The sequence below is a fragment of the Schistocerca nitens genome, chromosome 4 (assembly GCF_023898315.1).
Source record: "Schistocerca nitens isolate TAMUIC-IGC-003100 chromosome 4, iqSchNite1.1, whole genome shotgun sequence".
In the NCBI taxonomy this organism is placed as follows: Eukaryota; Metazoa; Arthropoda; class Insecta; order Orthoptera; family Acrididae; genus Schistocerca; species Schistocerca nitens.
Genome location: NC_064617.1, coordinates 337,378,258 through 337,394,223, shown reverse-complemented (window position 1 = coordinate 337,394,223; position 15,966 = coordinate 337,378,258). Strand labels below are relative to the sequence as shown.

General features: G+C 43.7%; 1 protein-coding gene across 3 annotated transcripts in view; it reads left to right on the top strand.

The window, feature by feature from the left end:
* The first annotated feature begins 209 nt into the window (after positions 1–209).
* The window catches only part of LOC126251679 (ras-related protein Ral-a), a 35,421-nt gene continuing 19,664 nt past the window's right edge, over positions 210–15,966 (top strand). Inside the window, exons 1-5 of one of the 3 annotated variants that reach the window (XM_049952261.1) lie at positions 210–561; positions 647–779; positions 865–986; positions 1,067–1,153; positions 8,011–8,185. In XM_049952261.1, coding sequence (XP_049808218.1) covers positions 675–779; positions 865–986; positions 1,067–1,153; positions 8,011–8,185 — 489 coding nt within the window. In that variant the 5' untranslated portion in view covers positions 210–561; positions 647–674. The remainder of the gene's footprint in view (positions 562–646; positions 780–864; positions 987–1,066; positions 1,154–8,010; positions 8,186–15,966) is intronic. The other 2 variants (XM_049952260.1, XM_049952259.1) reach the window with 2 other exon arrangements.

The following is a 15,966-nucleotide window of genomic DNA, read 5'->3' as shown; positions in this document are numbered from 1 at the left end:
TCAAGAGTTGCTCCCTGTAGTTCCATATTCCTCAACGCCAATTCTCACGCTCATTTCCGTACTAATAAGCATATTTAATTGCATACTAATGGGATCGTATTGCCAACATTACAGTTGCTGTTAAGGGAGTTATTTTATGGATGTATCGCTTGTTGTGGTAAAATGGAAAATAAATGACTGCAGTTTCCCGTTTCTTTCGTTCAAGACGTCAGTTTGGGATTTTCCGATCATTGTAAAAACAGGTTGTTGACACAAATGCAATGATCCATGTACAACTTTCCAAGTTTCTTTTTTATTGTTTGTTCCACATACTATTCGGTTAAATTGTACAGAAGGTCAACGACTTATAAGTACTTAGCCTGGTTTTGGTTGTAAGCAGACAACGCCTCTGCTGCTACCGATAGTCTTTGCTTCTTAACAAGAGTGTTGAATCTTGTAGTTGTAGCGCTTTAAGAACATTTGAGTAGAAGTACGGGTGTGTATTGATTGCATTGTGAGAAGTTTTAGAAGTATTTTCGTAGGATACGTTTGTTGCGTTGAAACTGAATTAGCTTACTGCCGGTAAGCGCAAGGGGAGGAAAATATAAAAACAGTAGTGCAAGCAACTAGTGCTGAAGTAAATTGGCTGATTGTTAAACTTTTTCAGGAACGTCTTTTGGACAGAAAAGTAAACAATGTCCAAGAAACCGAGCCAGCAACCAGCTCTCCATAAAGTTATTATGGTAGGGAGTGGAGGTGTCGGCAAATCAGCCTTGACACTACAGTTTATGTATGACGAGGTAAGCCAAAGACTTAAGTATGAGGAACGAACATTATTTAATGTTAAATAGACTCTGTGTGGTTTATTTTTTGCGTCGTTTTCAGTTCGTTGAGGATTATGAGCCGACGAAGGCAGATTCATATCGAAAGAAAGTTGTTTTAGACGGTGAAGAAGTCCAGATTGATATCTTAGATACTGCTGGCCAAGAAGACTATGCTGCGATAAGGTTCTTATCATTTCAGTGACAGTGTATGCGTTCCCGTAATTGTTGTATGTCTGGGCTAATACTCCAACATTTGCTTTCAGAGATAATTATTTCCGTAGTGGAGAAGGATTTCTTTGTGTGTTCTCCATCACAGAGGACGACAGTTTCCAGGCTACACAAGAATTTAGGTGAGTTGCTGCCATATTCAAGGTTCAGTGTTTTTACGAGATAGATGTCAGTTGTTATAGCTGAATCTGAGAAGTGATTGCTAACTGATACTGTTGCATGCTCGCAGATGTATATTGCAGAATTATGTGCAGTTAAACACCCCATATCTTTGGCCTCCTTGCTTTTAATAGTTCAGACATTTTCTATAAAGAATATTCAGGCGATGTCGCGCGCATTCTGATTTTAGTGCTTTTCGTTGGTAGTTTACACATCTCAAACTAACAGAAATAGACTAACAAAACTGTAATGTAATCAATGAGCAAAGCAGGACAAGGTATGCTGCTTTATAGGATACTACCTACCTCCAAGCAACAACTGATGAAATCCAGCATTTACTCCTCAGTTCTTACCATCTGGTGTCAGACTAATCTTAAATAGTTGTTTAGAGTATCACCCATTCCTGATATAATCCCCTCTTTTTTTTTTCTATTCCCAGGTGAAGGAAGCTAGCTATGAATTTCTTCTTTCTCAGTATCCCAGTTGTAATTTTGAGTGCCTTGGAAATTTCGTGCTAAACATGAGATTTTCTGTTCGACCTTTTGTCTGTGCTACTTGGTTGCTACACAAACAATTACCCGTGACTTTTCTTTTATTAGCAATGATTCATTTTCTCCTGACCACTCTGCCACTCACATTGTTCGTATTCATTGGCAGAAATAGTAGACAGACAGACAGAGAGAGAGAGAGAGAGAGAGAGAGAGAGAGAGAGAGAGAGAGATTTGCTGATGGGAAGGGAACTGGATTCCATCTGAGGGGAAAAGTGGAAGTTGTCAACCTCATGTGTCGATAGTAGACTGGGTCGAGCAAGTCTCATACCATCAGAACTATGTATCGATATGTGACGGAGAAAGTGAGGCAGAATTAGGGGCTTGCGAAACTGTAAACTGTGTAATCAGTTACCCATTTGCTGCTACTGAGAAACTGAAGGGTGTTAAGTGGCATGCAGTTGGTTCCTATTTAGTGTACATAGCAACTTAAAATCAAGTTGTCCAGAAAGTGGTGTTATTTGGTAAAGTTTAGTAATTGTTTTTGGATAGATTTTCACCAAGGAAGAACTATCCTGATCTTATAGAAGTGTATGGCTTGTTTCTGGATCAGTCTTGTGCCCTTTGGATTATTCTCTGGAGGTGACATCTGGTGGTGCACATAGATGTCAAGTGCATGGCAATGGATAGGCTACTTGGTGTTCTACCACACATTAGAGCTTTTTTTTTTTCTGTGTTCACTCATGGAATCCAGGAATAATAACTGCTTAAAGGCCTGTGTTTGTGTTGTAATTAATGTATTTTAGGGTTTTTGGTGTGTCTTTGTGTCTCTCCTTAGACAACTGTGTGTCCATTCATGATGCCTTCTTTGTGTATGTTAAATGTTGCATTTTAGTCCTATTCGTGAGATTACTGAAAGTTGTGATTCCACCAGTCTGCTTTGACCCATAACGCCATAAGAATGGTTGGCACCCTTATTTCAACCATGACACCTTATTAAACCTGTGAAGAATCATAAATAACATGCGAAATATTTCAACTCCAGCAAGGAAATGAAATTAAGGGGACAACTGCGGGAGGTAGGTATCTTGGGTGGCGACAACGATTATTAGTATTAACTCAAAAATAAAGTATACAAAATTTTCAACACAATCAATAAATGCAAAAACTAAAACCATTGGTATTGTAAATCTTCCATATCTTTGTAGCTCAAATAGAGCCCTCGATACAAGGAACCTACACAAAATTCAAAAGTCCGGTGTTGCAAATTGAACTTCGTCTACATAGTTCAAACGAAGCCCTTGATACTATGAGCCCAAACACAATTCCAAAACTGCCCTGTTTGTCAAAAATGAAAATTCCCAGACATAAGAAACACACATCATTAATTATACAAAACACAAGAATGAATCCATCACCCACACTACGTAAAACTAAAGTAACTCGTTTGCAAACTGGCACCCTCTCTGCCAATGATAACCTCACACACGTGACTGACAGTGTCAAATGACTCACTAAGATGCCTAATGAACAACTTCGTAACCTAAACATCCAACATGAGTCCTCCACCAAATACTAAAACATGCCATTTACACAACCTGACTCAGAAAGAAAAAGTACGGCACATGAAGTAACACAACAGTTACATCAGACGGGTGGAATCACAACTTTTGGTTGACCAATATTTAATGTGTGTCCCATGCACCCAGGCAGCATTGTATGATAAATTGAATAAGTGTTTTGTAAGCAGTATCATTTGTAGACTGACTGCACTTTACGATTGTGAACCTGTCTGCTACTTGTTTTAACTGTGATTGAATCTGTGATCATTATTTTTTTGTATCCTCGCAAACTAGTTTGAATTGACATAATCCAGTTATCACCCATTGATATTATCGTCAAATAATACCACGATTTTTTTTTTTTAAATTATTTCATTGTCCAGTAGCATACTTCTGAACATTTAAAGACCAATCATTGTTATAATTATAGACGGCTGCATCTTCTGCTCAGAAACCTGAGGTCTATATCAGTGTTGCCTGCCATACCTTTAGTATGCAATGTGAGCAGTTAGGGTCATATCACTATTCCCTAGAGCATGTCTGGATACGTGGGGTTTTTCAAATCTGGAAGTGAAAAAACTGTAGTTGTTGCTAGTTTCTTACGTAGATTGGCAGCTGGCCTCAGAGATCCTATCCATGGAGTGTGGCAAGGATGTCAGTGTCATATGCTTTATATTGAACAGCAATTTGGTGGTGGTGGTGGTGGAAGCTTGCTTTGTGATGTCAGAGTGCACCACATGTTCATTGATGGACTGAAATTTGTTGAAGTTGCGTTGGTATGGGGGTAGGAGTCTGTAACTTGAAGCTTAAAATAAAGAAGGGGGGAAAAAATCAATCAACTAAGTAGCCTAATGGAAGATTAGGAGCAGACTGAAAGAAGAAATAATACTGGTAAACATAACATTCTATATTGCATGTAAAGACAGGAACACCATAGTAAAGTCATTGTATGCATAAGTCAATGTTTTAGCAGTTCTATAGTTGCCCAGTGATGTTTTTCAACTCAAAACGTGTAGGGGTAATAAAAATCTGATACCTACAAATTGATTGGGATAGCATTTATTAAATTTGAAAGGCAGTTAGCTGGAAAAACAACTGATACAGCCATACAGTGCTATTTATATACTGTATACCAGATTGAAATCTTCTCTCTACAGACTATTAGCCCAGTTAAAGGTGTTAGTTTCAGAATGGAACCCTAATCTGAGTGAAACTTGACGAGGGACTGTTTACACTCGGACAGTGAAGTGTCAAGGACAGTTGCTCATTCGAAATTATGATAGTAGGCAGCTGATTTGTGTAGCTAGTGATATAACAATTACTTTTTGTGGCAGTGGGTTGGGACATTAAATACATAATGTATTAAGCTTAGGTTCTGGAATGCAATCTCATTGCAACTAACTTACCCATTTTATGGTTTCGCCAACTCTCAGCTGTATTGTTACTTTCCAGTCTAATCTAGACCTTGGTGTATGCTTTGTATTGGTCTGTCACCATAGCCTTCACAATCATATTTGTACACACACACACACACAGTCTGTCTGAAATTATTTTAATCGCTGACAGATGTGTAGGGAAGCTACAGCTTAAACTTTTGAATCAGTCTGTAAGGTCATTCAAATGGCTCAGCTAATAAACAGTACCATTAAATGCTTAATGCTGAATGAGTGTAACACAATTTTAACATGTCATGTAGGTCCAATATATCGTAAACAATAGTGACTGCTGTGCTATTACTTTTTTATAACTATGTATTTATTGCCTCACTACTGCTTGGGATTATAAGAAAGGTAATTTAGGGGTTATTTGATACATCGTAGATTGGACAATGATTAAGCCTTGGCTTCATGAGGAAGTGACCTGGTACTCACTTGAACTGGTTAGGGAAACCCTGGGAAACCTTTATTAGGATAGCTCAGTGAATCTTTGAACCCCAGCACCTCTGGTTTACAGAGACCAATTAAGACATGGTGGGCTCATGTGTAAGATATTTCATAGGTTGGGTGAGTGGGACTTTGTTTAGTGTAATGACACTTGGTCAAGTGTCCTGTTCCTTCTACAGAAATTGAATTGCATTTCTATAACTTAGTGTACATGTTTGTTCTCGGTGAACCTCACAATATGTTTGTCTTATCAAAGTATTTTTTATACTTATTTTGTACTGTAGTAAAAACTACCTGGATGTTTTCGGTATTGTTGACTTTTTTAGACAATGTTTGTTGCATTCTTCGTGTATCATTAACCCAACTTCAGTCACATGCTCAGCTTTTTGATATGACACATCTTTATATTATCCAAGTAATTTTGTGTACCAAATTGTGGCTCTCTTCCATCCACATAAAATGCCATGCAAAAGTCACAGAAGAGCAATAATAACATGGTTGCCTTCACAAATGGCCGTGCCTACTTATGAGATACAACTCTGATGAGAACAGTTATGACATGTTGGACTCATCCATAAGATATTTTTATAGATTGGGTGGGTGGTAGATACAACTTTGAGATATGTACTGCGGATTTTGAGTGTTACATTTAGCCCATTGAGCTCATTCATAACAGAAATGGAAAAATTATAATCCCTTTGTTTCTTCAAAGTTCATATTAAACTCACTGAGCAAAGAAATTAATCTCTCTCCCTGACTTGGGAACATTCACTTTTGTTATTATGCATCCATTCCTGTCTTGTAGAAAAGTAGCATTTACTTGAGTGATTTTTCTTCCTTAATTCATTACTTGTGGCACGTGAGTCTGCTGTGGTGATCCTGTACCGAGACATTCTTGTCGCATGTAGTTGTTTGTCTGTACATGTTGGTACCAAACTTCTGGCTGTTCAGAGTTCTGTCTGTTGTGCAAGCTGATGCATATTAGTCTATAATGTGTGGTAAAAGTAAAGTTATGAATAACTATTCCGCTTACAGAATAGAAATACGAGGTGTGGCTAGAAAAAAACCGGACTAGTACTGGTGAAACAATAAAACGAATGCAATAAGGCTGAAAGTCGCGTGGCCTGTCACGTGACTCTCGCTCCGCCTACTGCTCGAGTTTCATCTGCCTCCTGCACTCAGTCTGCCTGTGGCGTCTGTTTTAAGTAGTTGACGTTTTGTCTGTGCGTCAGAAAATGTTGAGTGTACAGAAAGAACAACGTGTTAACATCAAATTTTGTTTCAAACTAGGAAAATCTGCAAGTGAAACGTTTGTAATGTTACAACAAGTGTACGGCGATGATTGTTTATCGCGAACACAAGTGTTTGAGTGGTTTAAACGATTTAAAGATGGCCACGAAGACACCAGTGATGACACTCGCACTGGCAGACCATTGTCAGCAAAAACTGATGCAAACATTGAAAAAATCGGTAAACTTGTTCGACAAGATCGCCGTTTAACAATCAGAGCAGTGTCTGAGTTAACAGGAGTTGACAAGGAAAGTGTTAGGCAGATTCTTCATGAAAGTTTCAACATGAACAAAGTGTGTTCAAAAATGATTCCAAAGTGTCTCACAATTGAACAGAAGGAACGCCAAAGAATGATTTGTTCTGACATCCTGGAAAACATTGAAAGTGATCCCACATTCTTACAAAATGTTATTACTTGCAATGAATCGTGGTTTTTTACTTACGATCCCGAAACTAAACGCCAATCGATGCATTGGAAAACTCCTGGTTCTCCACGACAAAAAAAGCACGAATGTCAAAATCGAAATTCAAGGCAATGATGATTGTTTTTTTTTTTTTTACATCAAAGGGATTGTGCACATTGATTGGGTACCAGAGGGACAAACAGTGAATCAGCATTACTACATTAGCGTCCTGGCTACCCTACGTGAGCGAGTACGGAGAAAACGGAACGATTTGTGGAGAAAAAAGTCATGGATCCTTCACCAAGACAATGCCCCAGCTCACAGTGCGTTGTCAGTGAAGACGTTTTTGGCAAAACACAACATTCCCATCTTAGATCATCCACCCTACTCACCTGATTTGGCCCCCTGTGACTTTTTTCTTTTCCCTAAAGTCAAGTCAGCTTTGAAAGGAACTAGATTTGAGACTGTTGAAGCAGTAAAAGAAAAAGCGACGGAAGTAATGTATGGTCTTACCGAAAATGATCTGCAGCATTGCTATGAACAGTGGAAAATTCATATGGAGCGGTGTAGAGACCGAGGAGGAGAGTACATTGAAGGAGATAACATGAAATTGTAAATAATTTTAAATAAATGTTTTTTCCAGCATCAGTCCGGTTTTTTTCTAGCCGCACCTCGTACAGTTACAGCATTGAGGATTCAGCAGTGATGGTAGTAACCTAAGTAAAATTCATAATGGATTTTATTGATGAGGGTCATACAGTAAATACTTAACACTGTTGAGAAAGAACTGAGAAAAAAAGGGGAAAAGTAGTATCCAAACATTTCAAACATAAATATTTATTTGGCTGAGAAATAAATACATACAAACATACAAATTCTCAGAAGGTGCCTTTTGACTTCATCCTTTTGTATTTTGTTTTATTTCTAAGATCTAAAACTATTTGTTTCCCTCAATAGTCAATCTTTGTACTGTGGAAACAATTTAGATTAATGTATTATATACTTACTTTCTTACAATGCTTTCTCAAGTATTAAAACCTGAAGTTTCTTTTCGGGTATATTTTATGTAGTTATTTTCTTATGATACTTTCTTAAGTATTGTAAAACCTAAACAGTTTCTTTTCAGATATGTGGACTCCCTCTTGTGGGAGAACAGTTGTTTTGGACTTTGTCTTACTTCCTGTATATTTCAGGGAACAAATACTTCGTGTGAAAAACGATGAAAATATCCCTTTTCTTCTTGTTGGCAATAAAAGTGATTTAGATGAGAAGAGGAAAGTCTCATTAGCAGATGCAACGGCTAGAGCACAGCAGTGGGGTGTCCCATATGTGGAGACTTCAGCAAAAACACGTGAAAATGTCGACAAAGTAAGCTCATTGTGTAAGGAAAATGTTTGTGTTTACTTTGGAGTACCATGTTGTTTTGATACAATTATGGAATTAATGTTATCCAAATAACTTACGTTGTAACAGATGATGTATTTATTTATTTATTTATTTATTTTTTAAACCGAAGTGTGTAAAATGAAGGCTCAGATATTTCTTATATATTGCAATGTGTATTGCAGTCTTTTATGTTTAAGTTGTATAGCTAAACCATCGATGTCCACACCAGCTTTTTAATTAAATATGCTGTGCACCAATGAATTCTATTACCCATCATCTGTAGCACATACTGCTAAGGCACAGCAAAGAAGCTCCTGTTTTGTTCACAATACATAGTCGTAAGCCACTGAGCATGTATACACAACTTTGCTGTCACTGTTTGTAACACTTCGCTTTGTTTGTTTCAAGGTCTCTTTACATTTCTGCTTGAGTTTCTTTTCCAGCCCCTCTGGGGATCCTCCTCCTTGTTCATGCAGTGGTCTGTCATTCACACCATCATCAGGAGTATCCTCATCTTTCTTTTTCTTTCCTTGACATTTGTATTTGTTTTCCTTTACAGCAGTTGCCTTTTCTGCCTTTTGCATGCAGTCAGGATCAATTTTTGGAGCAATTCGCCTTCCGCTAGGTGAAGGCAGTGTGTTGGGCTTCTGACTGTGTACTACAAGCTTTGTGCTTCAGACAGCTTTTTTGCCCTTGACAGTCTTACCGACTACATCTACTGCTTCCTCTTCTCTCTCTTTTGATTCTACTTTATCCTCTGAGAGAACATCCAGGTCCTCCCTCCATAGGTCAGATGGTGACTTGCCCTGCAGAATTTTGTATTCTTGAAGCTTCTCATTACGCTTTGCCAACAGCTCATCCTTTCTCTCCTTAGTAAGAGTCCACATTGTCATCCCTAAGAGATAGTCAAACAGGTTATCAATATCCTGTCACCTCATCCTGAGAAATCTCCATTGTTTGCCTCCTCCAGTAATGCTTCTTTGTCTTGCTTGAGTTTGCACTGCCTTACTGGATTAGAATCATATCCTCTTTATTTTAGTTCATCAATAATTACTTTCTTCTGCGTGTTTTCCACAACAAGGACACCATCACATTTTTCGAAAATAAATCTCACTTGGTTGCTCAGCCTCAAGGATTCTGCTTGCAGCATTCCTTTTAAATATACCTTGAGTTTTCTATATTAAGTCAGTCTCAAGTTGAAATATTCTTTCAGGATTTGAGCAACTGAGTCGAATCTTCTGAGGCACTGCATATTGTCAAATGCACACATGGAGGTAACCATCATTGTAGTTTCCAGTTTGAAAAATTGTGTTGAAAGAAATTGACCAGCAAATCTTTGATGTGTGATCCATCCTGATCCTGATCTGTCATTATCTTTCCATATCTCAAGGTCTTTAGATCATTCATAGATTCATATTTCTTCTTGTACCAAAGCCAACAATGCAAATGATGTTTATTTCCGCATTTTCGATAATCTACTTGTAAGAAGCTTCGCAGACATTCAGCAGCTTGCCTCCAAGTGGGAAGAAGCCATATTTCTCTCTGCCGATTGCACCGAGGCAAGACACTTCCAATGACTTGGCTGAATCTCCCTTGGTAAGAATAAGAGTGCAATCCAGAGAATTTTGCATTCTCATGTGGTTTGCGTTTTCCAGTTTTGGTATGCTTGTGAGTCTTGATTGTTTCTTTTTGCTGCAATGTTTTGTCGAGAGAAACAGTTTTGGCTTTTGCCCACAGGAGAATAGATACAGCAATGACAGATTTCAGCATATTGTTGATTAATTTCTCTGAAAGTGGGCATTTCGATCCAAAACTTTTTGCCTGTGTAGTCACATTTTTCTTCACCTGTGAGTCAAATGTCGGATTCACAATAAAACAGTTTACGAAGAGTCATATGTGATTTTTCACTTTGAAGAGTTTGATCTGGGTACCATTTGTATTCTTCTTCTTTTTCAGTGTCTCAATTAATTGCTTTTCAATGAGATCAGAAACATGATCGATGTGTCTACCACCCTATGTTGTAGCAATGCTGTTCACAAATGATACTTGTTGAAATCCTCTGTCTTGAATAGTTATTGCCACCTCCCACCTCTCATTCACCTGTTCATACACTATTTTCAGAGGATTACCCATCTCGTCTTCTTTATTTTTTAGATAAAGTTCCACATAATCTTTGAAGTCCTTTACAGGCAAAAGTTTTCCATTCAGCATAACTTTAACACCCCTGATGCTGCAATATCATATGCTCTCCTCGACATTAGAGCCACTATATCATTATCGAGAGCTTCCATTTTGAATTTTGTAACATCAGGGGAAAATGTTAATTTTGTATAATCTTCTCCAGTAAAATCCGTATCTTTGGGTCAGATGTCTTATCCATATTATTTGTCCAAATTTGTTTAAAAGCCCTTTTATATTCTTTTGATGCTATTTCCAAAATGAATTTTGTGCTCCCCCCTGCGGGTTCGGGGGTAAGAATAGGCCCGCGGTATTCCTGCCTGTCGTAAGAGGTGAGTAAAAGGAGTCTCAAACGTTTCGGCCTTAATGTGATGGTCCCCTAAGGGGTTTGACCACTACCTTTCGAAATTTTCTGTTAGTGCGTACCATTTGGGGAAGGACACCTTACGTGGTGTATTATATATCCCTCTTGCCCTAAGATCTGGTACACCCAATATTGTCATGGAGTTGGCCTTACACCGTGCTTCCAGCCCAATCAGCTGCTGTGTGTTCCGGGCAGCATACATGCCCTCCATTATGAACTTCCATCTTTGCCCTCCTGACACATATGGATATTCGACACCCGACATCCAGCACGGTAGCCAGTCCGTTGTGGTGGGGCCGACATGTACCCTCTTGGTGGTAGCCCCCTGACTACACTGCTGATGCCTGAGCTGCTACCTCCCCTCATATGCCGAGGAGTAGATGCCTATACCTCTGGGGCATCGGAACTCCCAGCAAAGGCCATCCTACCAGGTGGTCTTTGCTGTGGCTGGGTGGTGCCCATGGGGAGAGCCCCTGGTCGGAGTGGCTGGCATCAGGGCGGATGACCCGCAATGAAGCGTGGTACATCATCTCTCGCTGGTGGGCCTCCACCAGCAGTCTCTAAGCGATCGAGGTCTAACCTCAACGGCAAGCAATTCAATCCAAGATCGTTTCCCTCCCTGGCCACTCCATGGAAGGAATGCATGGCTAAAGACAGCAGTGGAGATTATTCACCCCGGTACCTTGTCTGTACGCGGGTCGATGGTGAATCTTTTATGCAAACTAAGCCTCAGTTTTTTGTGGAGCATTTAGAGGACAAGTTCGGGGAGGTGGAGGGCTTGTCCAAAATGCGTTCTGGGTCAGTTCTCATCAAAACATCATCCTCTGCCCAGTCACGGAGGTTGCTCACTTGTGACAAGTTGGGGGATGTTTCCGTCACCATCACTCCCCATAAAAGTTTAAACATGGTCCAGGGTATTATATTCCACAGGGATCTACTTCTGCAGTCCGACGATGAACTACGCGCCAACCTAGAACGATGAGGTGTTCACTTCGTCCGGCGCGTCCATTGGGGTCCGAGGGATAATCAGGTAGCCACCGGTGCCTTCATCTTGGCCTTTGAGGGTGGTGTCTTACCCGAAAAGGTTAAGGTGATGGTTTACCGTTGTGATGTGAAGCCATATATCCCTCCTCCGATGCGGTGTTTTAAATGCTGGAAGTTCGGGCACATGTCATCTCGCTGTACTTCCAGCACCACGTGTCGGGATTGTGGACGTCCTTCGCATCCTGATACTCCATGTGCCCCGCCTCCTATCTGTGTTAACTGCGGAGAACACCATTCCCCCTGCTCGCCGGACTGCAGGATCTTCCAGAAAGAACGGAAGATAATGGAATATAAAACCCTGGACCGCCTGACCTACTCTGAGGCTAGGCGGAAATATGAGAGACTCCATCCTGTGCCAATGACGTAAACGTACGCCGCTGCTGCAACGTCGGTTCTTCCATCTCCTGTGTCATCCCATACGGTTGGTTCTATGATTGGTCAGAATCCAAAAGCCCCCTTGATTGTGGGGGGCACTTCACACCCTGTTGCTCCTGCTCCATCTTCTCCAGGAGCAACACCCTCCCAACCATAGGGGACATCAGCTCCTCCTTCCCAGCCGGAGAAGTGTAAGACTTCTTCGGCTACTCTCGCCAGGAAGGGATCCCTTGGGGACCTCCCTTCGCAAGTTCCGACCAGTGGAAAAGCGGACGCCCGCAAGTGGTTGAAACAACCACCAGTCCCTGGCCGTAGGGCCTCACGGTCGTCGTCTGTGCCTGAGACTGACCCAGTGAAGCCCATGAAGCCTGAACCACCGAAGGCACAGCGCGACAAGCAGAAAAAGAAGAAAGTCCGCAAGACCAACGATATTGCGGTGGCACCCATCCCACCGCTTCCTACAAGCTCTGCCTCTGAGGACGAGGTGGAGATTCTGGCGTCCGCTGAGGACCTCGATCTCGCCGGTCCCTCGGACGCAATGGGTGGCATTTGCACGGGTGCTCTATCGGAGGCAGCAGGTGACCCAGCTGCGTAATCTGCCTTCCCAGTCCCGTCACGCCTTTCCTAGCCATGGACAACACCATCCTCCAGTGGAACTGCAGCAGTTTCCTCCACAATCTAGCTGAGCTCCGCCAACTTATCAGCCTTCACCCTTTCTTCTGCATTGCTCTTCAGGAAACTTGGTTTCCAGCAATGCGAACTCCCGCCCTCCGTGGCTATCGGGGTTATTATAAGAACCAAGCAGCTTATGAAAGGGTGTCTGGTGGCGTCTGCATATATGTCCTTCACACTCTGCACAGCGAGTCTGTCCCTCTCCAAACACCTTTAGAGGCTGTCGCTGTTCGGGTGTGGACGCCACAGGCTGTTACCGTCTGCAGTCTTTACCTTCCACCGGATGGTAATGTCTCGCAGCATGTCCTGGCTGCACTGGTAGTCCAATTGCCGCCACCTTTCTTGTCATTGGGCGACTTCAACGCCCATAACCCTCTGTGGGGTGGGTCAGTGGCAACAGGTCGAGGCGCCATCGTTGAGCATTTATTGTCGCAGCTCGATCTCTCGCTGTTAAATGATGGTGCCTTCACACACTTCAGTGTGGTGCATGGCACGTACTCCGCCATTGACCTTTCAATCTGTAGCCCTAGCCTCTTACCGTCTGTCCAATGGACTGTGCATGACGACCTGTGTGGTAGTGACCACTTTCCGATCTTTCTGTCACTACCACAGCGTCACTCTTCTGGGCGCCCTAGCGGATGGGCTATGAATAAGGCTGACTGGGACTTGTTCTCCTCCACTGCCGCTATTGAGCCTCTCTCTACTGATGACATTGATGCGGTGGTTCAATTGGTCACCACCGGCATCGTTACTGCCGCCGAATCTGCCATTCCCCGTTCTTCTGGGTCCCCTCGGCGGAGGGCTGTGCCTTGGTGGTCGCCTGAGATCGCTGAAGCGATTAAAGATCGCCGGCGGGCACTCCAGCGTCACAAGCGACATCCCTCCATAGACCACCTTATCGCCTTCAAACGGCTGCGTGCACGGGCCCGCCTCCTTATCCGCCAAGGCAAGGAGGAGTGCTGGGCGCGGTATGTGTCCACCATTGGCCTCCATGTCACTCCATTGCAGATCTGGGGCAAGATTCGACACGTCTACGGCTATCGGACCCCTGTCAGCGTCCCTGCGCTCTCACTGAATGGAGCAGTTTGTACAGACTCCGACGAAATTGCCAACAGCTTGGCAGAGCATTTTGGTCTTGGTTCCGCTTCTTCCAATTACCCACTGGCCTTCCGCTCATTAAAGAGCGGATGGAACATCGGAGCCTTTCTTTTCGCACAAACACTTCCGAATCCTACAATGCTCCATTCAGTGAGTAGGAATTTCACTGTGCCCTTGCCGCTTGCCCTGATACCGCTCCCGGGCCCGATCGCATCCACTGTCAGATGCTGAAACACCTTTCAGTGGACTGCAAACGACACCTCCTCGACCTTTACAACCGTCTCTGGGTCGAGGGTGAGTTTCCGTCGCAGTGGCGGGAAAGCATTGTCATCCCCATTTTGAAACCGGGCAAGAGCCCTTTGGAGGTGGACAGCTACCGCCCCATTAGCCTCACCAACGTTCTTTGCAAGCTTCTCGAACAGATGGTGAGCCGGCGCTTGAATTGGGTACTGGAGTCTCTGGGCCTTCTGGCTCCGTCTCAGGGTGGGTTCCGTAAAGGCCGCTCTGCCGCCGACAATCTGGTGAGCCTGGAGTCGGCCATCCGTACTGCCTTTGCCCGCCGTCAGCACCTGGTCGCTGTCTTTTTCGACATGCGGAAGGCGTACAATACGACATGGCGTCATCACATCCTTTCTACGCTTCCTGGATGGGGTCTCCGGGGCCCTCTGCCGATCTTTATCCGCAATTTCCTGTCGTATCGTACCTTCCGCGTGCAAGTCGCAGCCTCATATAGTTCCTCCCACGTCCAGAAGAACGGCATGCCACAGGGTTCTGTTTTAAGTGTCTGCCTGTTTTTAATAGCCATTAACGGGCTCGCTGCGGTCGTGGGAAGTTCTGTCTCCGCTTCCCTGTATGCTGACGACTTCTGCCTTTACTACAGCTCTATTGGCATTGCAGCTGCTGAACGTCAGCTACAGGGCGCTATCCGCAAGGCGCACTCTTGGGCTGTAGCTCATGGGTTCCAGTTTTCTGCAGCCAAGACCTGCGTTATGCATTTCTGCCGGCGGCGTACTGTCCACCCGGAGCCGCAGCTTTCTCTTAACGGAGAACTTCTTTCAGTGGTGGAATCACACAGGTTTTTGGGGGTGGTTTTCGATGCCCGGTTGACTTGGTTGCCTCATATCTGGCAGCTTAAACAGGCGTGTTGGCGGCAACTCAATGCTCTGCGATGTTTGAGCCACACCCGCTGGGGCGCCGATCGATCTACCCTGTTCCGGCTCTACCAGGTGTTAATCCAGTCTCGTCTGGATTATGGGAGCCTGGCTTATGGCTCAGCTTCCCCATCTGCGTTGCGGGTGCTGGACCCAATCCTCCATAGCGGGATACGCCTTGCCACTGGTGCTTTCCGCACCAGCCCTGTGGACAGCATACTAGTGGAGGCAGGTGTCCCTCCACTGCGGTTACGACGCCAACACTTACTGGCTGCTTATGCTGCCCATGTTTTTAGCTTGCCCGGGCATACAAATTACCATGTCCTGTTCCCGCAGTCAGTCATCCATCTGCCAGAACGTCGGCCCCGGTCGGGTTGTCCGAACGCCGTACGCGTCAAGGAGCTTCTCTCCGGGCTTGGGTTTTTCCCTGTTCCACCTCCTTTCCGGGCACCTCTGCGTACACCCCCGTGGTGTGTTCCTTGCCCTTGCCTTCGGCTTGACTTGGCACAGGGCTCGAAGGACTCAGTCCCTCCAGAGGCCTTCCGCCGCCGCTTTTATTCCATCCTGGCCACGTATCAGGGCTCTGGAATTGTTTATACTGAAGGTTCGATGGTTGCTGGTCGTGTCGGGTATGCGCTAACTCTAGGGGACCATTCCGAACAACGTTCCTTGCTGGATGGCTGCAGCGTTTACACTGCTGAGCTGGTTGCCATCTTTCGTGCCCTAGAGTATATCCGCTCCTGCTCAGGTGAGTCCTTCGTTATCTGTAGCGATTCCCTGAGCGGTTTACGAGCTCTCGACCAGTGTTTCCCTCGTTCTCGTCTGGTGATGGCTATCCATGAGTCCCTGCATACTCTTGCGCGTTGCGGCCGCTCTGTGGT